At 39.0% G+C, this 26,141-nt stretch overlaps 1 protein-coding gene across 1 annotated transcript in view; it reads right to left on the bottom strand.

Moving 5' to 3' along the window:
- Positions 1-5,087: 5,087 nt before the first annotated feature.
- LOC128996616 (chondroitin sulfate proteoglycan 4) overlaps positions 5,088-26,141 on the bottom strand; it is a 57,865-nt gene continuing 36,811 nt past the window's right edge. The window contains exons 25-30 of the mRNA XM_054422021.1: positions 18,447-18,563; positions 17,191-17,266; positions 16,143-16,298; positions 10,792-10,988; positions 9,509-9,724; positions 5,088-8,088 (exon numbers count right to left, since the gene is read on the bottom strand). Coding sequence (XP_054277996.1) covers positions 6,184-8,088; positions 9,509-9,724; positions 10,792-10,988; positions 16,143-16,298; positions 17,191-17,266; positions 18,447-18,563 — 2,667 coding nt within the window. The 3' untranslated portion in view covers positions 5,088-6,183. The remainder of the gene's footprint in view (positions 8,089-9,508; positions 9,725-10,791; positions 10,989-16,142; positions 16,299-17,190; positions 17,267-18,446; positions 18,564-26,141) is intronic.

Below are 26,141 nucleotides of genomic sequence, written 5' to 3'. Positions count from 1 at the left end.
TAAAGCGAATACAAGTGATATTACAGATCGTTTTACACTTAACTTAAGATTTTTTACCAACTATGATTGATCATCTGGTTCTTTTGCTAGGACCATTCCTTGTAAGCCGCTGTTTCTAACCATCAAAGTTTATGACTTTTCTTAAGATTAAACCGGCGATATTATGATAACCAGGCGAGCGCTATTTTCTCTCAGTTTGCTTTTGATGCACACATTGACGTTATACATTATATCTGTTTACTTTCTCCCCTATACATAGTATTTGTGGAAAGAATATGGTTTTCATAAAAATTTTTTAGATTTTGTTTTGGCTGGACATAATTATCCGTTTTGGGTCCCCCTGAACCCCCAAAGTGGTTTTTGGAGTGAAGGGATGTGCATAGAGCTACAAACCACACCTGTGGTCCGATTTTGTAGAAAATAATCTAATATATTGGTCTTTTTTTATTTTTGAAATTTTGGTTTCTCACAGTGATTTAATTTTTTAAAAGCCATTAAATAACAGAAAAATAATGTTTTACAAAAACAGCCATAAAGATTATGATGAAAAATTAATATGTTTTAGTCCTTTTCAATAAACGGTACAACCCCTATTGCTGTTTAAGTTGGGAGGAAGTATTTATCAGATTGCTGATACGGTTTATTATTAATAATAATAATTATAATGATGGTATTTGGATCGAAAGTTAACAAGCCACCATATTTCGGCATTATCATATGGCTAAAAGCCATCAATGATGTACTCAGGGAGCGAGCTGGTCTAGTGGTATAAAGCTAACAGGCTTCGAAGCTCGAGGTCTTCAAATCCCGCCAATGGGTTTTATCAATGTGATAATGACATGACCCTTTAGGACTATCCTAAACCTAAAGTAATTTGTCAAACAGTTCCTGATGATGAAGTTGGGACATAAAAAAATGATGTTCTCAGGTGATGCAATACGGTTGATTGCTGTATCCTAATTTCTTTGACAACTCAGCTGATTAGAGGACATATGTTTGCTTATCATTGCCAGTAAATGTTGACAAGCATGTCATCAAACAAGGTGTGGATTATCTGACAAATTTACAACTCATTCGGTAGTGAAGTAGTAAATACAAGATGTGGGGGTAAAGGTCCACAAAGTCAAACTCCAAAAGTGCTCCACAACTGAACTAATTCTGAAAACTTGATTAAGAATCAAAGTGAACCCCAGTCCAATTTGAAACTTTATAAATAAAAATAATTATGGTTGGTCATTGGCTTTTTTTAGCTCTAAGTTTGGTTAGGGACATTGTTTTGTCTTATGTATAGTAACTGTTTATGAAAATTGTATTTGGGCTTCACTCACCATTATATTTGTCAAGTTAAATCCGCGATATCACGCATAACCATTCATGGAATCAAGTCTGACATGATTCTGGTTTGCAAATGAATAATACCTCTCACCTAAAGCATTTAATTTAAAAACAGTAACTATTTAGTTGGGAATGTTAAAAAGAGTGTATATGAGGGTTCAATGCAAGAATTTCAGACACAGATTTTACATTTCTGTCTACTGACATATTTTTACCATAATGTCCGATTAAAAATTAGAATAAACCAATCCCTGATCTTGTCACTACTTTATAATAGAGTTTTTGTTACATAGCTTGATTGTTCTAGGAACCTTCATAATAAAAGATAAGCTTCGGCTACCTAGACAATTATTAGGCCTAGTTCAATTATTAGTTGTAGAATAGAAATGTATACTTCTGGGTGACCAAAGAATCAGAATATGTTGAAATAAAATAGGGTGAATAAAACCCCAAAATGAACAAGTATTAGCACAGAACTCCGCAAGAAGCTCTGCACTGAGTTAATTTATTTATATTCACACCCTAAAGATCAGACAATATAAAACTCTAATTTGCTAAAATTAACAATATTCACTAACCTACGTACTTATCTCTACTGTAAAGCATGTTGTGATTTCACTAAACAAGTGAAAAAATATCCTTTCAGGGTTTCAATAGTCTTGACCCCTTGAGCTTATTTGTAACCCATTACACATAATACTGTAGACCACAGAGAAGTAAGGTAAGAGGAAACATTCAATGGTACGCTTAAGTGGTGTCTAGCACTATTGCTGGTGTCTAGGGCAAAGTCCAACACCACCCTATCGCCCTCATGTACTAGAACGCTCACGGTGGAGGAAGACACTGTGCCCTGTACAGGGTGCTCCCCACCCAGACTCTTCCCGGCTCGACACAAGTATATTTCCAGCACAACATACAGCTGAAAGTGCATGATCGTCCCAAAAGTAAGTTTTCCTGTACCTTACATCTCTGTGTGTGGACTTAGGTCATTATCTGAAAACGGATAAACTATAAAAAAGCTAACCATAAATAAAAATACAAAAATAGAAAAATTTATTTTTGAGGTAGCCATATTGGTTTCTAGAACTATATTAATTGACATATGCCAATAAAACGTTAAGTACCTCATTTTGCAATGTATGCATTTATTAAATGGATTAAGAAAAAATGTAAGATATTATTGGTTGAAAATTGCTATAAGTCTAAATTTGAATCATTATTGTTTACCAGGAAGTTTTTTCACTCCGCTCAAAAATAGAAAAGTGAATAGTGCTTTCAAACATTAAAGATGGGAATACTTGTTGTTTCAAAATATTATATTCTAGGTCAAATATAAACATAAGTCATTTTATTTATTATGTAACCCCCTTACTCACTCGGTTCAGTAAAATTTCTACCGTGGAATTTGATTTTTATTTTATTATTTTGACTTTGAGACAAAATTATTCAATAATTTAAGTTACACACTGTAACGATTGTCGTATAAGCTCGGCTTCTAAAATTCTAAAAACAAATACTGTTGCATGTTGAGAAATTAAACAAAATCACCAGTTTTATTATGTTAATCTTTAAAAAATTAAATTTATTAAATCTGTAAATATTTGAAAAACCCTAGCAGTTACCCACACAACAAACTAAAAGCTAAGTTTTATTGGAAAACTCTTAGGTACTTAAGTAACTCTTATATAGTAGTGTATCCTGTATTTTTGTGCTGCGAAAATTATTATTATCTGTATTAGCATTGCGTTTCTGTACCCACATTGTACAAGGTCTGTTCAGAAAGTAAGGAATGTTTCTGTCTGATGCTGATAGGCGCGTTTTGGTCGCGTACTTTCTAGTACAGACGTGTTCGCCTACTCAATGTCCAGCCATCACAGCGGAAGTGTCACTGTGCTGTCCGTTGTCACGACATTAAATTTTAAAAAGGTGCAACTGAAACTCCCGCCAGTTGAAAGGAGCGTTAATACAGTTTTTGTTGGCGATACTTTAAAATATATAAATTTATCGTTAGTGATTCTGAAACAATGTGATAAATTAATGTTATGTTCGTAAATGATGAATTCAGTTTCAAAACAGAACTTAATTTGACACCCAACATTTTTTTTTTGCACGACATTGCCCGACCTCATCTGTAACATTGCACACACAATCTCCTTCAATCATTCAAATGGGACAATTTCCCCCGACCCAATAGTTCAGACTTTAGTAACTTTTGACTGTTTTATGCACCAAAAACACTCGGTCAGCAGCACAGCCTTTAATTACAACGAGAACATCAAATTGTGTTTCACCGGTCGCTGAGCTTGAAAATTGTGGAATACTACGACATAGGAATTCCAAAGCTTGTCCACCGCTTTGCTAAATGCATCAATTTGTTTGGGAGCTACGAAGAAAAGTATTTTAGTAAATTGTTTCTTGTACAAACTTTTTATTTTATTCCAAAACATTCCTCACTTCCTGAACAGCCTTTTTATATTTATTTAATAACATATAAAACTAAGGTTAGTGTGCGTTTGAAACTCCTTCAACTTAATTTTTTAAATAAAGTACTTAAACTAGGTTTCCAACATTTAAAAATGCATTATCAGAGTTAAATAAATTATTTACTGAAACAATGTGATTAATATTGGCACATAGAAACTAATACTGTTCAAGAGTAAAAGAGTGATTGGCAGTTTTAAAGAAGAGTTGGATGGATTTAGAGAAACGGGCGGAAATGTGAGTTAGTTGATTCCACAAAGCTTGGACTAGAAGTAATAATTCTTAATTATACAGAAAACTTTAGAAACCTTAACAGAATTCATAAAAAAACAAAAAAACTAAGAAAAACTAAAAAGTACAAGATATTGTTGAAGTTATTGGTGATTAGATTCAATAAAAAATTACACATTAGTTAACTAAAAATGTAATTCTCACTCTTCTGGTAATAAAAACGAGTAATATTATTGATAAAATGGTGCACAAACGTTATAGATAAGCCTACTTTCAATCAGATTTCAGTCCTACAAGAATTATATTTCAATAATATAAAGTATTAAAACGGCTAAAAGTAGTTTGACTGACTTAGAAATGCACAAACTTAACAAATTCAAGTTATAAAATTAAGTTTATTCTTAATGCCTTTATCGGTTAGATAGCTAAAGGCAAGTGTATATTAAAACTTTTAAAAGTGAATGCACATACTAAAAAAGATTCCTATTAGTGAAAGATTATCAAACACATTTTTTATGACTTGTAAAAGAAATATACTCCATATATTATTTACAATCAATACAAAAGAAAACATAATAGTTATTAAACTTTTGGCATTTGTTTTTTTTATTATATACTGCATTAAGCATTGTACAATTAAAAATTTGATAGTACATAAAAAAAGTTTATTACATAAATGTATAGGGTACTTACTGTCTTTGCAATCCTGATTTGTTATTGGACTATGGCCGTTTCGGAGATAACTCCATCTTCTGCGTAGTCATAAACTAAACTAAATGACTATTTTACGAGATCTCTTCATTTTCATTGTGTCAACGGTTAAATAAATGATACATATAAATCACAACAAACGACACAAAACCATTAGAGCGTTGACACAATGAAAATTAAGAAATCTCATAACAAATTTAAATACAGTAATTTAGTTTAGTGTGCGACTACGCACCCAACGACGATGGAGTTATCTCCGAAACGGCCGTAGTGCTATAACAAATCAGGATTGCGAAGACAGTAAATAACCTATGTATTTATATATATCTACACATAATCTGTCACATTAAAAAAGCACTATGTTATAGTTTAACGGTAACATTAACTAACTGAATAATTATAAAACATTTTTATATTACTCTTAACAACAAATAATCAATAACCAAATCATTAACTAGAGACAATAATCTTAATTTAGCTTTGGTACACTACAACTTCTTTGGTATGTTTTTAAAATACGTTTAATAACATTGATTAGAAAAACTCATAGAAATCTTAAATAAAAGTTCAGCTTATTTAAAAATTCTTCACATTAACTTACAAAAATTATCAACTTATTGTACAGTTTGTAATTGACACAAAATACCTCTTTGGCAAATAAATTACACAGGGGTAAACAATTTGAAATTACAAAAGTATCTTACACGTAATACTGCAATTATTCTAGACATAAAAACTACATGAAAACTCAAACTATAGTCAAGGAGGTATTCAATGGTGTTATGAATCAGTTGAGACATAAGAATGATAGCACAAATATTTACAAAACAAATATAACTGAAAGAATCAATTGATTGTTTAGTACCCTGAAAACTTAAAGTTACAGCTTCTAACACACGTTAGTTAATACGATTACATTACTCTGTCCACAATGTTTCTTGGTAAAACCTGTCAAACAGGTCTAAGAGCGACACCAATTGTGAATTGACGCTGACTAAATTCTTTCTCTAACTGTTTTTTGGCAGAAAAAGCACTTGGCTTAGGGATTCATTGAGGAAAGATGATATTTCTGAGAAAAGTAGTGTGATTCTATTCTAGTAAAATTCATCCTACTACTCTTTTCTTGGGTAAGTAGTATATCCATTCCTTCCCTCTCAATGTATTTGATACCATTTTTGGAAATTTTACTTCATGGATTTAATTCAAATGATGAAAAATAATATGAAGGGAATACACATGTGTTGTTTAGCTAACATATGATTAAGTAAAAAATGTACGATTAATTTTAGTAGTAATCTAACAAATTCACAAGTGGTGTGACTTTGAACCCTCACTCACATTAACCCAAACACCATTCAGTCGCAGTCAATGAGCATTAGTGATAGTCTTGGCAGACAACGCGTGAGTGCGTTGTCGAGGACACTATCAGACCCAGTATTGGTTGCGTCGTAGCATCGGGTTGTTGGCTCGTTGAGAATAGCCCATTTCCGACGCCTCGTAACTGCTCCAGTCTTCGTCGGCCGCTCCGTACGGATAACGCAGGTTCAGTTCTGTTTCCGAGCCTGTCACAGAGTCCATGGTCGGACCGAGAGGGATCACTTTACACTGGGGGAGTGAACCGGGCGTCATAGAGTCGGAACGCTTCGGGTGAGGAGAGAGGGGTAGTAGTTCGTCCGGAGGTTGAGGTAGTGGTAGAGGAGCGTTCAAATCACTCTTAGCACTGTGTAAACTCTCCGCTCGCTTAGAACCACACCGCACCAGCATCACGACGATGATGGCTAGTATTATTGTGCCCACCACCATCCCGACGACTAACAAGTAATCGTCACTCATGTTGGGACTGGCTATTTCCACACCTTCATGACCTATTGGGGGTTTAGGGCCGGGGAGTCTGGGAGGTTTTGGTGGAGTAAATGTTGTCGATGGATATCCCGTGTCCAACACAACGTCGAACCTCATCTCTCCAATTGCGGGTTGAAAAATAGAGGCTGCCAAGAGGAACGGGAAACTGTCCGTTTGACTTTCTTGAATCCGTCGAGCGCAGTAGTAAATAACACCGCTTCTCACTTCTTCGTGGGTGAATCTTGTCACTTCTTTTTCTTTGACGGTTCGCTTCTCTCCTGAACTGTAAATTATCTTCTTCAACCTCCCGAATCTTGGTTTCTTCAAAACCTTAAATGTTGGATCAGAGTTTGTTAACTTAGCTAGAGGACTTGCATCTAAAGCCTCGGTTGTGAGTTTTGTTCTATTTCCTGCAGTAGCAAAAAATTTTCCCAATTTTATGAGTGGTTCGACACTCATGTTCACATTGAGTCCTGTGACGACGGGAGCGTCTTCAAGAGGGAAAGTCGCAGCTAATTCGAACGTATCACTGTGAGTAGTCATGTCTGTTTGCATGTACATAACTCTCCGTGTGTTCAAATCACTCTGTTTGAATCTATTGGTGGCAATGTCGTCTACATAGATGACACCGTGATACGGTGACTTGGTGACATTGTAAACTACACTGTCTTCCCTGCCGTTAGTGTTGATGAGGAAAACATTGCTGGTGATTACAGCAACACTTGATCCTTGTTGTAACAGCACAGGCGTTACAACCGACACGTTGAGTGTCACAGGTATAATTGCAATATTGAACACCGTATACGCAGGATTAAATTGACCGTCTGAAACTCTAAAGTAGAAAGACGCAGGCTGCAAAGGTCCAGAGTGTTCAAAAACGACTCTTCCAGAGTCTATATCGGCCTGTGTGAACCTCCCGACAGTCGTATTCCCGCCGACTGCAATCACTCCGTGACTAGGACCGCTGACGATCTCGTAAACAATCTCTGTCGGAGGAGTGTCGTCATCTTCCGTAAGCAAGTCCAGTTTGGTGACGGTCCTGCGTTGGCCCTGCACACACTTGACGTGAGGAGCCTGCGTGATGAGTTGGAAGGGTTGGTCGTTCACCGGCCTCACTCTGACAGGCACTGTGATGTTACACAACAAAACGTCCCCAGGCTCCAGGTACAGTGAGAGACTAACACTGTCCTGTAGCGTGTCCGAGTGATCGTGGTGATACTCCACCCAGCCGTTGTTGAGCTCCCAGTTAGAGAAGGTGGTCCGATTATCACCGCAGTTGCCGTGGTAACACACCGCGCCGTGTGAGGGAGGCACCCACAGCTTCGCCGTGATGGTGGGAGTCCCTACGTGCTGAGACAGGAATTTCATCATCAGAGTGGTGTTGATGTTGATGCTCGAGTGACCACCTTCCTCCACCTCCAGAGAGTAGGTTGTGTCTAGAAACTCGTCCAGACCTCCCGACCACACTGAAATGTCCACTTGGAAATCCTGGAATATATTACAAAATGATAGCTTGTTTGAAACTTTACATAGTCAATCAAGCAATCAGTTTTACTTATTAAACAAAAATGGATACATTCATTAGATTACAATAGTACAATAGTATTTTTTTATGTGATTACAGAACACATAAATAACAGTTAGAATTTTGAGAAATATTATACACAGAATGAAATAGTAAAGCAATACTCATGATTTCACTACGGAGCATCAAGGGAAAAGATAATATTAGTAAGAAGGGACAGATCCCAAAATTTCAGGACATTTTTGGAAAAAATATATTCTTAACCATTGGGATGGGATAACATTTTGTTCCGGATTTTCTTGGAACGGGAATCTTTCCAATCGTTGGCAATTTTGCTACATCCTGGGTCACGGGAGATGTTTGAGATGGTTCTGCAAAACCAGGAGACCATGATGTCTGTGTAATTGCAGAAAGATGTTCACTATTATTATTATCGCGAGGAATGTTGATGAAGGCACTGTGAACATGAGACATGTTGACGATGGGGCCACGAACAAAGGACATGATCCCGATGGCGATTGCAGATTATATTTATGATGATGTTGAGCTAGGTAAGCATTAAAAAATATATGATTACTAAAGCTAATACTAATACTGCTTTTCTACTATAGGTCGGCCGCTTAGAAAACAACCTCCTCCAGCATTGGTTTAGCATTAGCGTGCAGGTCGTTTTCTAAGCGGCCGAACTATAGTAAAAATATAAGGCCTTAACAACCTACAGATTTAAAAAAACGCAGTTATGGTTGGTTTAAATACCTGTTTGTGGTTAGCTAGTGCAGTGTTTAAAAAATTAAATTGATGTTTCACAGTTAAATTGCTAGAAATAGAATTTTTTTAGTAGACAGTTTTTGTTTTTACCCATTATTGGTTTTTGTATAACAGTGCCACAAAGACTGCTAATTGATTTGGTTAGTCATTATTGCTATCTGTAAGAATGTTTACTCAAGATTTTTAAAACAAACCCTCTCTTGCATGATGAAAAAATCCCGTCCAGTCCCAAAAATCGGGAAGGAAATAACCATCCCGTGATATCCTGAACTAAAAATACAATCCCGTCTCAATTCCTAATATTTAGCTAACTTGAGAAAATCAGCCCAGAACCTTGTAGTATTATAAGAAACTTCCGTCATCAATCATATTTTTCAACATATACTCTCCGGAAAAAAGAGACCAACTAGAACAAAATGTTTGTACTTTACTAGTACCATTAAGCCCCTGGACGTTCATTTTCTCAGGAAAGTTTGCTGAAAATCTACTTCTAAATAACTTCCCCTCTTGTGTATATTTTCTTTTTAAATTCAACCTACCTTTCCAGCAAACCTTTTTCAACACAAGGAACACACAGTGTATTGCTATTTGCTGATGCACTATATTAATTCTTACCTGGTTAAGCAGAGGAGTGGCGTGAGTTGCGACCACATCAAACGTGAAGCTGTCATTGGTCGCGTGCTCTGTGAACACCTGGTTCTGAGGTGTAGTGTGCTGGTAGGAGACTCTACCTTCTGTCACATCACTCTGCGTAAAGTTGAGAACAGGAGACTTGTCAGGCTCCAACACCAACTGTCCTAGGGTGGGTTGTGATCTCACTCGGAACATAACCTGTATAGCAAATAGCAGAATGATCAACAGAAACAGAATGATGGACAGAAATAATAAACAAAGAACGTTGCAATTAGACCTATAACTCTAAACACACTAAAGTGAAAGCAATGTTTGACTCCAAACTGTTAGATATAGCCCCTGTATTGTGTTGTAAAAAGTAACACCATTATGAGCGTCAGGTCTGGATGGAGGGGGGGGGGGTGTGAATTTGACAAATTTGTAATATTTTTTGTTTCGGAGCTTTGACATGTGTTTTTCTTCTTAAATGTAGTGTTATTGAGAAGAGGGAGACTCGGCGAGGTTTTGTTGTTCCTTCAAGGGCTTATCATTAACATTCACAGGCCACTAATGTCACAATTTGCTTAAAAAAAGATCCTGTATACATAAAAAAACCATAATAATGAAGTCAAATATTTTAAAGTGTTAAAAATGTTTGAAAATGTCCACTTTTATCCATATAAAAAGTATTTTTTAAAGTGATTTTCTGGTAACTCTGTAACCGTTCGCTTTAACAAGATTATGAAGAGGACCATTATGGTTAGCAATTTATCATGGATTTTTTAAATAGAAAATTTTGCGTTAAAATGAATAGTTTTTGACAGTACTCAATTTGGGAAAAATGAGGTGGAATTGTAACCTATTTCACATGATTAGTACCTATTTATGCCAATATTTTTATCTGTCCGAAAGAGAGGTACAGGAACGTTGAATAATAAATAGAAAAAACTACTTAATTTTTTAACTTTAAACCCATCACTCAAAACGGTGTAAGTTTTTACCGTATAATACAACTATGTTAGGAGTTAAAAAGCTAAGTCAGATATGATTCTCAAATCTAATCAATCTCTTTTCTTGAGTTCGTGGTAGTGTTTTTCAGGGTCAACACTAATACAATGTTGGCAGACGTTTCGCCCTTTCTGTGAAGTGTCATCCTCAGTGACCGAGTCTCAGTTCACGTCGAAAAACACTATGAACTCTGATGACACCGGCTGCAAAAGCCTACGTTAAAAACTCTTTTCTTGTGTTTCAATGTATTTGCCGTTCAACTTTGTCACGCCACTAACCTGTCTGGAGGGGTCGGAACACTCAGCGTGTAGGTGTTCTGCGGTGACGACACGTCTCAGCAGAGGAAACACATTGAGAGGCTTGTTGACCAACAAGTGCAGAGTCACCTCCTCACTGCGGGTCTTGAAGATGATCGGACCTACAGAGTTGGCTCCATCACTGATAGCCAGGTCCACCTCTCCATTCACTGCTTCTCCTGAGGGGGAACAGTGTCAATTTGCATTTATGTTAGCAAATTTCATGGATAAGTTATTATGACAGGTCTTATGGTAAGACCCCGGTATCGATTTACTTGTTTGTTTTTATGTCCACAGATGCCAAAACAACATCCTAGCGTGATTACTCGAGTAAAAATTATCCAAATTCAATAAGATTTGGTACAGACGTGTACCGTTTATGAACGAGTTTGCAAACAAGCATGATCAGACTATGGAAACGGCAGTGTGTATGGTGAAAATTGGGTTTTCTCATTTTTGACCTTCAAAACAGAATTAACCAATTTATCTCTGAATCATTTAGTAGACCTTAAAAAAATTATAACATAGTATCTTGAAGTGTGTATGGTAATTGATCACGGAGAAAACTAAAAAAAATTTAAAATTTATCTTACTGTTATTGGATAATAGACAAACTTTTGTAGTTTGCTTGTTTATGGGTGTATTTTGGTTTAAGTTTGCAAATGTATTAATCTATATAAATAAAATTAGAGTTTTGTCTGTACATTGCTCAGAATTATATACTTTTAAGTTATTTTTACGTTTTATACATTAAAGAAGCAGAAACGAGTCTTATCTCAATTTCTGTCTGTCTGTCTGTCTGTCTGTCTGTCTGTCCCTTTGTCTGTAACACTCAAGATGGCATTTTACGCAATCTTCTCCGTGAAAACCAGAGTACATATCAAGATCCAAGTCATTTTAATGTATTCACTGGATTGGCGAGAGTGTCTTTAGTGATTTAAATATAGCCTCACTACTTTGTAAATAAAATTACGGACGTTCAAAATTGCAGTTTTGTGCGATTTTTGTCAAATTTTCGTTCAATTTTTATCACATAATCGTCTATGAAATAACGAACAGCTGTTCGGATCAAGATTATTTTTTCTAGCTGTCAATGACATGTTTACAAATGTTGTTTACAAATACCGCAACTATTTCGAATCACGTTTTGAAAGCAAATCCCAACCAAGTGAGATTAAAAACGTTTTTCTTACATAACGGATTTAATTAATCGCAAGTGCAATAATATAGTCTAATAGTGTAACCGTAAATGAAATTAAATAACTAGACATCGTCCAAATCGGAACCAGAAATTCTTTGAGTATAAAATGTTTCTTGAGTTTTGACAACCAGAAAGAAGAAGACCTTGAATCAGTGTTGTATAGGGATGTGACACTGAAATGATCGTCGCCAATAGCTTACAAAAAAGGTTTCCACTCATTGACGGCGCTTCAATGGCGATTGTGTAAAGTGTAAAGTAAAAAATCACAACTGCAGTGGGTGCAGGGGCGGACTGGGTACTCTATTAGGGCGTAAACCTTGACCAGCCCGAAGGCGCCAACCGGGGGGTCTGGGGGGTATGGAATACCCCCCTGGACAGAGGGGGGTCCGGGGGTCCTCCCCCGGGAAATTTTAAAAAAATAATACCTGTAAACTCGCATTTTTAGGCAATCTAGAGGCATTAACAGTGGAAATCAGAAATCTGATCACTGACACTATTGGTCAATGTTTGGTTTACAAAATTTAGACTATTTACCCACACGACTTGGTGCTATTCTAAATATCCTAACAAAAATAAAAATACAAACGATTTTCTTAGGTTCTTTCGTATTATATTTGTGTATTTTCACTATTTTCCCTTGCATGACTTGGCTGCATGCATACAATATAAATCATGTGCTTCCTCCTGTTTACAACCTGAACCTGCAACTGCTGTATTTTTTGGCACTGTAAATAACAGAAGTTATATACCTATTTCAGATTTCTATGAAATTATTTTAACACAAACAATAATGCTTTCACTGTGAAAAACCCCAATTTATTGACTTAAATTGTTTTAGCATTACATTAAGTCAAAAACCCTAAAGTAGGCCTACCTAAGCTATTTCTACAAACGAAATGGAAGCCATAGCCTAGAGAGAACTACGAAGGTATTTTGGGCTGGCTATGTGTAAGTAAAATAGGAAAGTTGACCAAATTAGTGCCATAGTGCATATTGAAATCATTAATTAATAGGCGGTAGCCACATATTAAAATACTGTTTACTGTTTAACCTTTACTGTGTAATGGTTAAGTTAACATGTACGCGACCTGGACCTAGACGATTTTAAGACGGCCCTACGTGACAGGCTGGTAAATAGGCCTCTTTACAGCCTTGAAGAGCTAGGCAACGAGCCACTTTTTAGCCATTGCCACAGTGTAAATAGTGTGTAAATAGTTTTCTTAGTATTAAGTAAATATGACGCAGTCATACCGATATCATCGGTCAACGACACAGACTTCAAGTATACAAGTAAGTAAGTATACAAGTAACAAATACACTGTCACTAAATCTAATTTTAATTTTGTAAAAGTAGGGATTCTACAATACTACATTCGTTCATGTTTCCTGTGTAGGTAAAGAATATAAAAATAAATTGAAGCTTTCGACACAGAGACACAAATTAGACACTCACTAAAGAGGGACACATTTTAATTGGCAGCTCACACTCTTTATTTATTTATTACATGCACGGCAAACGCCATTTTACAAGAGAGTTGAGTTGACATTGATAAAAATTAAATGTGACTTAAAGCACAGAAAACATACTAGTAGTATGTTTTCTGTGCTTAAAGTGAAATAGTTATAGTGTGAGCAATAATGAAATATTATAACAAGTATGAAATAATATTAAATTATCTTCACTAGTTGTTTACCACAGACGACAATACATCGTGACACCGACCGAGACCGATGTCGGATGCAGTCGCAGTGCAGTTTTTTTCGGGTTCGGCGTAAAATGACGCGGGGAGAGGACAGCTGTTTTAAGTAGCTCAGACCACAGCACAGATTAAAGTGCCTTCCACTCGGAGTAGGCCTACACGTACGAGAGAGAAGAGCTGCTTTGCTCTCGCTTGTCGACAGTGTCTATTCAGGTCTCACACCCGACTTTATGTTTTCCTATTTACTGCTGAAACTTTTACTCGAAGTTTTTACTCTTGCTTTCTAAAAATACGTCTCGTCTCATTTTTTTTTTTTAATTATGAATTTTTCCTTTAACGAGGGCGCAAATATTGGAATTTTGAGAAGGCGTATCGGCCCACCGGCCGGTGGGCCGGCGGGCCAGTCCGCCCCTGAGTGGGTGATTGTAACAGAGGTTTAACAGAGGAAGTGCTAAACTCGCTTTTCCAATGTGTAACTTTCTGTTTCTACTCACCGTGTGATGCAATCGCTGGACCATACAGCCAATAGGCCCATAGCTCATATCTTGGGTACGTAAGCCTACATATTTATTCATAACAACCTTTTTGACGACGATCCTTGATACCGGTACTTTTCCATAGAATACATGGCCTACCTACTTAAAAAATAAAATTACAAATGACCAAACCCCCAACATTGTGTGATTTTCGTCACATTTCCTTCTAATGTTAATAGATATACTAATAATTGTTTAGAGAATGCGTAATCTATTAAATAACAAAAAGTTGTTTGGGTAAGGTTGCTTCTTTTTCAAACTGACACCGATAAGTTTACGCTATAACTTTTTACGAGAAAATCCAAAAGCAAGAGATCAATAACCTCGGGACTAGATATTAATGTATTTAATTGGTCCGATTTACTGTAATTCTTAGGTAGGTTCTTACGTAGGTACTGGTTCTTTTCCTTAGAACTGGTAGTTTACAAATTAGATATCGTTGGTGTTGCACCTTATTTATTAGAGCCGTCCGTATTCAATTTAAGTGATGTCTTAACTCTGTATAAGTTTTGCTTTTTCTGCCTGGATTCCAAATCTTAGCTTACCCGGTATGCTAAGAAAATGATAACCTATTTGAGTAAAACATTTGTTGGGCAAACCATCATGAATTGTTTACGCCTTTATATTGTTTATGTATCAATAGTTCGTGGCCTTTGTTGGATTGTTGTATTGTGTTGTTTTGTTGTATGTTGGTAACGCATTAATGTCCTTATTTCTCAGTGTTTCACGGAATGGACAAGAGCACCTTTGATACTGAAAATGTCAACCGGAATAAAGTGTTAAATGGTGAGGTTGAGGTAGTACTTTAAATACGTTTAAGTTAACCGATGTAGAAAGTAACTTTCAATTATAGGCCTACTTTAGGGCTACGCTTCATGGATCTATAAAACATTTTTAAGTTTAATCATTGGACATATGGACCAACACGATCCGGGTGACATTTAATTGCGAAGCATTTATTTTGGCTTGAACTGTCAGATACTGTATTTGCGAAGGTTTATATATAATAGTTTTGCCAGCATATCTGCAAATATGCAAACTAATTGCTGTTCTTAATCTTAATATAAGAAGGTTTCAACTGACTACTATAAGATCCCCGTGCGTAGAACGGGCACACAGCTAGTTTAATACTAAGCTAATAATATTTATTTAAAAACACAATTTATCATCCTTCCTGTAGTATCAAACCTTTAAATAATTGTTAAACCTAATATTATTCAAATAGGGAATAAATCTGACAAGAAATCTATTCAAATAGGAAATATTTAAGTGAAAATCCAACAAGAAAAATATAAATTTGCTTAGTCTGCAGGTTTGCTACGGCAGAGCAGGGCTTACTAGGCCTTATCCCACGACAATTTCTCCATATTTCCATTAGTCTTGCAACATAACCTCAAATTAAAGAATGGTACTGGCCCAAACTATCCAGGTACTAAATCAACAAGTCATTTGGACTTGGTACTCATGTAAATTAGTAATCAAGATAAAAATAATTTACTTGTACCACATCAATGAATACAAACATTATAAGAATCTAAATGCTTATGAGGAATAGTCAAACTGGATTTTGCCGCCAAAACGAGTATGTGCGGCCGCCCCTAAGTAAGCACTAAGTTATCCTCGTTCTCTCTCCCTCCCTCCCTTTCTAGGCCAAGTCTATGTCACACTCACACTGCTGTGGGGTCCCGATAGCAGCGCCTTTCCTGCGGGGCAGTCGTCGCGGGAACTAGCCAAAATTCAAAAATCTCAGGCTAAATTTTTAACATGGGCATTTTGTTTCTTATAAGGTTTGTTTGTATTCATTGACCACATCAAATACCAGACTTGCAAACTTGTATTAATTACAACAATTCTGACACACATCTCGAGGTATACGCTTCTCAAAGAGCAACCTACCAGAATGTACAAATACCAGTTGGAGATTGTTGATTTGAGCCTGAGTGAACTTGTCGATGGGGGAGTGAGGCGAGGCAGCCAGCGCAATGTGGCCAGCTGTGGCCGACAGTATGGCGAACGTTATGTTCTCTGGCGGCGAGTCCCGGTCTTCAGCACCTGGCCATACATAACCTCATTAAATATACACATAATCTGAGTATAATTACTTGTATAGTGTCAACATTATTTTAGCTTCAATAAAGAAATCAAAATTGGTTGTTGGTTTGTTCTTTATAGTCATTTTTTTTGCCAGATTTACCACTGCAAGCAAAAGGGGGATGCAGCATTTTGTAAAAAAAATACACTCTTTTAGAACTAAAATGGACTTTTTCCTAAAATTAATATTTTTTTGCGACCTTGGGTGATGATGATTATGTCTCCATGATCAAGAGAGATGTTCACTTTTTACAATGGGAATTTTCATTACGGGCCTGAGGCTACCTTAAATCCGGGACTGAGTAACAGTGCAAAAGTTAAAATTCCTCAATTACGTGGCCAATTTTAATTTCTCTCAGTCTTTAGAACTACCATTTTAAATCAAATATTTTCAGGATTTACCCACTGATAATATAACATCACAAAGACAACCACTTCACTCTCCCTATCCTCAGATTTGGTAGGTGATCTGATCAATCTTTTTTGCTACATATGACTAAGGATTCTGATTACATTTCACACTGCCTACTTCAATCAATTGAAACTATTTACAGATCTAAGCTAGCTTAGAAGGTAAAGTATTTTCGTGCCATAATTTTTCAACAGATTTATTTCTGTTTTGTGAGTTGGTGGCTCAACGAGTAGGGCAATGGACTTATTCCAAGGGAGCAATTTTGTGGGTCCCAGTGCCGTCACTAATAATTTATCACTACAGTTCTCTAAAATTTATCTTATACTCTACCGGCTCAACTCTTCTACGTACCTTTCACGTACGGCCATCAGTTTAAACGTGGATGAAAAAACAGAAATGAAAAAGAACGCCAACCTCTTAACATTTTTTAAAATTACTTACCTAGATGTGCAGATGTGATGGTCTGTGATCCGCCTCGCCACAACCTCAGCACTGTGTTGTTGATCACCAATGGCACCTGTCAAGAGTAATCTAGTTAGTGCCAAAAATAACACATTTTCCAGATAACTAACAGCAAGATTGATACAAAAAAGATGACACTCCTTGATAAAAATATATGGAACAATTATATTTTAGAGTTTTGAATACAGCATAGTTTGAGCAATACGAATTATGGAGGTAATTTATGATCAAATCCTGGGTAACGGAAATGGTGGTAGAGGTTAATAAAATAGATAATGGAATTACTGAAGTAAATAGTAGTGTATGTGTATGTTATTCCATAAAACCTCTACAGTACTAAGAGTTAACTATTTACATGAATTTTCTCACTCATTACAATGTTTGTGGGAAGAGAGTTTACCTTTAAATAAAGTGCTGCAATTTTTTTTCTTATTATTAATTTTGAGGTGTCTTGAGATTTGAAATTTAGAGTTATTAAGAACAGTTATAGACTTTATTAATATTTTGAGGAAAAAAACACTAAAATTAATTAAAAGCAAAGTAATTGAGCCCCTCAGTTTTAATTTCGAACAAGAATACAAACCATATAACAAAACGAACAATAATCAAGCGCATGTTAATATTCTAAAAACCCAAAATATGTGTTAGGGCCAGTCCAAAGGCAAAAATATTTAAATGTCAAAACATATTATGTCTTGGAGACAAACTAAAGGCAAAATATATTTTCAATCAATAGAATTCTTAACACTCATTGTTACTCGAATGTGCACAAAAGCACCACAACAAAATGCCATGACAGCAGACACAAATATAACAAAAGTGCAAATATAAAAGGATTGTTGAGAAAAATTCAAGACATATATGTAAATTTTGAGTGTGTGGAGTAAAGTGCAAAATTAATTCAACATGCTACTATAATTTAGTAACAAGGGTTAAATTTTGCCACTTTGAGTTGAATCAGTGGAAAATAGTGTCTGCTCCTTGGACAAAACATTGTACAAGCTCTCAAACTTTAAACTTTGAGCCTGCAAACCTCATTTACATTGTGTGGAAAATACTATTTAATTACTATCAATATATTCGTCAATTAAATGGTAATAACCATCGATCACATTTACACAGTAAAGGTGGCAAAGTAATTTTTCCATTTTGTAATTTCTTCAATGAAACCTGGTTTTCTCAATTACCTAAAACCATCACTTGTGACTCTCCAAAGCAAAGCTCTGTCCCCTTACCTGATCATTGACTAGAGATATGATCACTTTGACTCTTGCAGGATGACTCTCCTTGTCTCCGGCTTTGGCTACAACACTGAACACCTCCTCTGTGGTCTCACTGCCGTCGTGGACGTACTGCAAGGGAAAATAAACTATTAGCAATATGACATATAGTTTCTCCCAACTTGTCAATAGGGGCGTGCGATGCATCGAAATTCCAATTCAATGCAATTCGATTCAGTGGTGATCAAAATTACGATTTGATTCACGAGGGAATCAGTATCCATATATGTCATTGAATCCGTATCCAAATACCTTATTTTGATTTCAATAACGTATGTGGATACTGATTCAATAACGTATATGGTTACCGGTTCAATAATGTATATGGTTAAGGATTCTGTGACGCAAAATTCTAGGGGGGGAATAAACTAGTATTCACCTAAGTCAGGCTAGGCCTACCCCTAGAACCGGCCACACTCAAATTTCTTCCCCGGAGCGCTCAGAAGGAGCCGAGAAAAAATCCAGGGGTCGATACGAAGTTGTCACGGCTTTGACTGATCAATTTAGTTAAATTTAATCGAAGGCTCAGAGCTCTAGAAGCGCTCAGGAAATCCTGCAGACGCTCAGTAGGAGCTATTTCATCCTCACCTTCGCTAACGTGTTTTGGAGAATTTTGCCTAACTTTTAGAATGACTCTGTAGGGCCGACGAGTATTCAATCTTAAGCCAATGTGATATAAATACTCGTATTAAACTGTAAACTATCTGGCTAAAGACGGTGGTGGATAATAAAATCGAATCTAATGTAAAAAGCAATTCCTACAGAGTCGTCGGGGCCTAATTAATATAATTGGACGGATAATTTAACGTGAGTGGTTTAAAATAAATTTAATACTAATTTTTGTAGCTGATTATTCAACTCAGCCTGCTCCCAAGACTCGATTCTTTCACCCGCCAAAGACGGGGTTTAGAACTCAGACGACGAGTCTCGGGGTATTAAAACGGCGAACTAATTAGAATAAACGTAGGCCTACGTTAATCATTCGTAGAAATCGTAATTTTGAAACTAATTGGTTTAAATCAAACCAAACGATAATCACCGCTAGTCACTGGCAAGCAGGAACTGGCGGGTCGAGAATCAAGTCGGCGAAATTTACGTTATTAAATTTAGTTATTGAAAATCGAATTTGGAAACGGGAATACGAATGTTAAACGGAAATTTAAACGTAAATCGTAGTAATGTGATTATCTAATATAGCTAACCTTCGGTAAACAAATTATCGATGATCGTGCAAGCGTTGATAACAGGCGAATGTAACGACGAAGTTACTTCGAAGACGGCGTACGAACGAATAATCCTGTCTTTGAGTAAAATCCTTCGTTCCTGCCCGCTCGAGGCTTACGCGCTCAAGCGGCGAACTCAAGTACTACTAGACAACAGCTGATCGAATTCACTTGTTGAGCTGGTCTAGTTTCGTCTGTCGTCTGTCAACAAATAAACACCAGTTTGGGGTTATGTCGTCGGCGGCGTTAAATGTCTGTAAAATCGGCCGGTTTAACTTTATTATGTGAAACGAAGTGCTATTAAGAATAAAAATATGTAGTTGTGGATGTGTTTGTTTACTTCACTGCGAATAAAAATAGGCCTACGTTCTTTGGCCCATAGCCCAAGCTATGGCCAACACATAGGCCTCGGAGTAGGATATTGTGGTTAAAAATCGGGTAAGTTCTGGTGTTCATTTATTCGTAGTACGTTTTTACCCCCCTTAAAATTTGGTACCTTACACCCCTTACCAACTTCAGCAAAAAAAAAAGAAAAAAATATCTTAAACGTAGGGGTTCGGACGGGGTCGGAATGGTCTCGAAGAAGGAGTGCGTGTAGAAGTCGTCGTTTAGTCGTAATCGTTCGTATCGTATCGTATCAACCAACGGGAGGGATATCACCACACCAGCTCCGTCGGGGCGTGCGTCGGAGTTCGTTGCGTTGTTCGGTCGGCTCTTCGGTTTTGAAGAATCTACGTCGTGTCGGGCGTCGTCCACGAGGCACGTCGGCCACCTCCGATGTGAGGTGACTCACCACGACAAGGCCCGATTGGCCGTCGTTCGTCGCGGTAGCCTCGATGCGTCGTCTTTCCGGTCTCGGCGAATTAGTACGTTGGAACGTTCACGAGGCACGTCGGCCACCTCCGATGTGAGGTGACTCACCGTGGCCAGGTCCGTTTGGCCCCCGTTTGCCACGGGTTGCCTCGGGAAAGCGTCCTTTACGATAAATTGCGTTTCAGGATTTCTGGGATACCTCTGTTTGACAGGGGTTGCAATTGCCCTGAGCCACTGCGTCTGCTCAGTCAACGCCGACTACCCCTAATCGTTGTCAAACAGCGGTATTTCGTGTTCCAGAAATTCTGCGAATTTCGTGTTTGTTTTCCGTGTAATTTTGAAAATTTTTGATTTCGTGGTTGATGTTTTTGACCGGAAAGGGCGGGGAGACATCGTCGTTGTGGAGGTTTCGTACTACGGTGTGTACTCTGACTAGAGCGAGGTCAGCAGTACACCGAATGCCGAGTACCACCTCCACACTTAGGCCCGGGACGTGGATATCCCGCGAATAAGGTTGGCCAGCAATCGTCGTCTACTCGGTATCGATCCGAAACACACGCTGCGTTGTCCATTCGTTGGTTGACGTCAGTCTGGTCGGGTACGACGACGCACGTCCGAAAGTGACGTACGATCTCCAATCAGACTGACTGACGAGCCGGTATCGACGAGGGCGCTGAACGTCTCACCTGAGATGACCACGTTGACGAAGGGTCGGTAATCTCTGGGGGCGCGTTCGCGGCTGACGGTTCCCGTGAATTGTGTTATGAAATGGAGCAAACGGCTCCACTCGGAGGTCGTACGGCGTCGGGTAAATCATTGTGTCTATCGAACGTTATGTGGTGATCGTGTTCCGTCGTTGGACCGAAAAACGTGATGCGCGACGGAATATCTTGCCAGGGCGACGGGATGTTGGCTGGCAGCTTTAACAACACTTCGAGGGTTCGTCGAACGGGTGAAGAATGTTCGGTGGGAGTCCCGAATATATCTCGCATGCTGGCCGTCTCCTGGCGCGTTGGAGGTTTCAGCAACTGCGGTCAAATTCGGCTATCATGGGCCGCATAAGCGGTAGTCCACGATATCGTAGTCACCGTCGGGTTCATCGGCTGACCGATGCTTCCCAACGGGTTTTCCAAAGACTCGCAACAGCGTTTGCGAAGCTCGGCGACGCTACTCCCAGTTCCCAGCTAATACTTCGTCGTCTCAGCTATTATCGTCCGCTCAAAGTGTGGATCCAACCGACGCGCGGGTCGTCTATCGGCGATCTCGGTAAGCTCTCCATAGTCGAAGTCATTATTTCGGAAATTTCGTCGTAGTTGTAGTCGTCGACGTTTGAATTTCCACCGTGTCTATCGTTACGTGGCTAATCGATAACGTTCGGGTCGAGTAATGGTCGTCGTAGTAGTCGAAGTCGTCGTAGATTTCGTTTATCTCGTAATTTCGTTTAAATATCAAAGTCAAAACCGTGTTATCGAGTCCAAATGTTCGGGCGCCAGAGATGTGACGCAAAATTCTAGGGGGGGAATAAACTAGTATTCACCTAAGTCAGGCTAGGCCTACCCCTAGAACCGGCCACACTCAAATTTCTTCCCCGGAGCGCTCAGAAGGAGCCGAGAAAAAATCCAGGGGTCGATACGAAGTTGTCACGGCTTTGACTGATCAATTTAGTTAAATTTAATCGAAGGCTCAGAGCTCTAGAAGCGCTCAGGAAATCCTGCAGACGCTCAGTAGGAGCTATTTCATCCTCACCTTCGCTAACGTGTTTTGGAGAATTTTGCCTAACTTTTAGAATGACTCTGTAGGGCCGACGAGTATTCAATCTTAAGCCAATGTGATATAAATACTCGTATTAAACTGTAAACTATCTGGCTAAAGACGGTGGTGGATAATAAAATCGAATCTAATGTAAAAAGCAATTCCTACAGAGTCGTCGGGGCCTAATTAATATAATTGGACGGATAATTTAACGTGAGTGGTTTAAAATAAATTTAATACTAATTTTTGTAGCTGATTATTCAACTCAGCCTGCTCCCAAGACTCGATTCTTTCACCCGCCAAAGACGGGGTTTAGAACTCAGACGACGAGTCTCGGGGTATTAAAACGGCGAACTAATTAGAATAAACGTAGGCCTACGTTAATCATTCGTAGAAATCGTAATTTTGAAACTAATTGGTTTAAATCAAACCAAACGATAATCACCGCTAGTCACTGGCAAGCAGGAACTGGCGGGTCGAGAATCAAGTCGGCGAAATTTACGTTATTAAATTTAGTTATTGAAAATCGAATTTGGAAACGGGAATACGAATGTTAAACGGAAATTTAAACGTAAATCGTAGTAATGTGATTATCTAATATAGCTAACCTTCGGTAAACAAATTATCGATGATCGTGCAAGCGTTGATAACAGGCGAATGTAACGACGAAGTTACTTCGAAGACGGCGTACGAACGAATAATCCTGTCTTTGAGTAAAATCCTTCGTTCCTGCCCGCTCGAGGCTTACGCGCTCAAGCGGCGAACTCAAGTACTACTAGACAACAGCTGATCGAATTCACTTGTTGAGCTGGTCTAGTTTCGTCTGTCGTCTGTCAACAAATAAACACCAGTTTGGGGTTATGTCGTCGGCGGCGTTAAATGTCTGTAAAATCGGCCGGTTTAACTTTATTATGTGAAACGAAGTGCTATTAAGAATAAAAATATGTAGTTGTGGATGTGTTTGTTTACTTCACTGCGAATAAAAATAGGCCTACGTTCTTTGGCCCATAGCCCAAGCTATGGCCAACACATAGGCCTCGGAGTAGGATATTGTGGTTAAAAATCGGGTAAGTTCTGGTGTTCATTTATTCGTAGTACGTTTTTACCCCCCTTAAAATTTGGTACCTTACACCCCTTACCAACTTCAGCAAAAAAAAAAGAAAAAAATATCTTAAACGTAGGGGTTCGGACGGGGTCGGAATGGTCTCGAAGAAGGAGTGCGTGTAGAAGTCGTCGTTTAGTCGTAATCGTTCGTATCGTATCGTATCAACCAACGGGAGGGATATCACCACACCAGCTCCGTCGGGGCGTGCGTCGGAGTTCGTTGCGTTGTTCGGTCGGCTCTTCGGTTTTGAAGAATCTACGTCGTGTCGGGCGTCGTCCACGAGGCACGTCGGCCACCTCCGATGTGAGGTGACTCACCACGACAAGGCCCGATTGGCCGTCGTTCGTCGCGGTAGCCTCGATGCGTCGTCTTTCCGGTCTCGGCGAATTAGTACGTTGGAACGTTCACGAGGCATGTCGGCCACCTCCGATGTGAGGTGACTCACCGTGGCCAGGTCCGTTTGGCCCCCGTTTGCCACGGGTTGCCTCGGGAAAGCGTCCTTTACGATAAATTGCGTTTCAGGATTTCTGGGATACCTCTGTTTGACAGGGGTTGCAATTGCCCTGAGCCACTGCGTCTGCTCAGTCAACGCCGACTACCCCTAATCGTTGTCAAACAGCGGTATTTCGTGTTCCAGAAATTCTGCGAATTTCGTGTTTGTTTTCCGTGTAATTTTGAAAATTTTTGATTTCGTGGTTGATGTTTTTGACCGGAAAGGGCGGGGAGACATCGTCGTTGTGGAGGTTTCGTACTACGGTGTGTACTCTGACTAGAGCGAGGTCAGCAGTACACCGAATGCCGAGTACCACCTCCACACTTAGGCCCGGGACGTGGATATCCCGCGAATAAGGTTGGCCAGCAATCGTCATCTACTCGGTATCGATCCGAAACACACGCTGCGTTGTCCATTCGTTGGTTGACGTCAGTCTGGTCGGGTACGACGACGCACGTCCGAAAGTGACGTATGATCTCCAATCAGACTGACTGACGAGCCGGTATCGACGAGGGCGCTGAACGTCTCACCTGAGATGACCACGTTGACGAAGGGTCGGTAATCTCTGGGGGCGCGTTCGCGGCTGACGGTTCCCGTGAATTGTGTTATGAAATGGAGCAAACGGCTCCACTCGGAGGTCGTACGGCGTCGGGTAAATCATTGTGTCTATCGAACGTTATGTGGTGATCGTGTTCCGTCGTTGGACCGAAAAACGTGATGCGCGACGGAATATCTTGCCAGGGCGACGGGATGTTGGCTGGCAGCTTTAACAACACTTCGAGGGTTCGTCGAACGGGTGAAGAATGTTCGGTGGGAGTCCCGAATATATCTCGCATGCTGGCCGTCTCCTGGCGCGTTGGAGGTTTCAGCAACTGCGGTCAAATTCGGCTATCATGGGCCGCATAAGCGGTAGTCCACGATATCGTAGTCACCGTCGGGTTCATCGGCTGACCGATGCTTCCCAACGGGTTTTCCAAAGACTCGCAACAGCGTTTGCGAAGCTCGGCGACGCTACTCCCAGTTCCCAGCTAATACTTCGTCGTCTCAGCTATTATCGTCCGCTCAAAGTGTGGATCCAACCGACGCGCGGGTCGTCTATCGGCGATCTCGGTAAGCTCTCCATAGTCGAAGTCATTATTTCGGAAATTTCGTCGTAGTTGTAGTCGTCGACGTTTGAATTTCCACCGTGTCTATCGTTACGTGGCTAATCGATAACGTTCGGGTCGAGTAATGGTCGTCGTAGTAGTCGAAGTCGTCGTAGATTTCGTTTATCTCGTAATTTCGTTTAAATATCAAAGTCAAAACCGTGTTATCGAGTCCAAATGTTCGGGCGCCAGAGATGTGACGCAAAATTCTAGGGGGGGAATAAACTAGTATTCACCTAAGTCAGGCTAGGCCTACCCCTAGAACCGGCCACACTCAAATTTCTTCCCCGGAGCGCTCAGAAGGAGCCGAGAAAAAATCCAGGGGTCGATACGAAGTTGTCACGGCTTTGACTGATCAATTTAGTTAAATTTAATCGAAGGCTCAGAGCTCTAGAAGCGCTCAGGAAATCCTGCAGACGCTCAGTAGGAGCTATTTCATCCTCACCTTCGCTAACGTGTTTTGGAGAATTTTGCCTAACTTTTAGAATGACTCTGTAGGGCCGACGAGTATTCAATCTTAAGCCAATGTGATATAAATACTCGTATTAAACTGTAAACTATCTGGCTAAAGACGGTGGTGGATAATAAAATCGAATCTAATGTAAAAAGCAATTCCTACAGAGTCGTCGGGGCCTAATTAATATAATTGGACGGATAATTTAACGTGAGTGGTTTAAAATAAATTTAATACTAATTTTTGTAGCTGATTATTCAACTCAGCCTGCTCCCAAGACTCGATTCTTTCACCCGCCAAAGACGGGGTTTAGAACTCAGACGACGAGTCTCGGGGTATTAAAACGGCGAACTAATTAGAATAAACGTAGGCCTACGTTAATCATTCGTAGAAATCGTAATTTTGAAACTAATTGGTTTAAATCAAACCAAACGATAATCACCGCTAGTCACTGGCAAGCAGGAACTGGCGGGTCGAGAATCAAGTCGGCGAAATTTACGTTATTAAATTTAGTTATTGAAAATCGAATTTGGAAACGGGAATACGAATGTTAAACGGAAATTTAAACGTAAATCGTAGTAATGTGATTATCTAATATAGCTAACCTTCGGTAAACAAATTATCGATGATCGTGCAAGCGTTGATAACAGGCGAATGTAACGACG

Source organism: Macrosteles quadrilineatus, unplaced genomic scaffold (assembly GCF_028750875.1).
Source record: "Macrosteles quadrilineatus isolate MER2022 unplaced genomic scaffold, UCM_ALF_1.0 Scaffold_6__1_contigs__length_79288215, whole genome shotgun sequence".
NCBI classification, from domain to species: domain Eukaryota; kingdom Metazoa; phylum Arthropoda; class Insecta; order Hemiptera; family Cicadellidae; genus Macrosteles; species Macrosteles quadrilineatus.
This window is presented reverse-complemented; position numbering and strand designations above follow the sequence as displayed.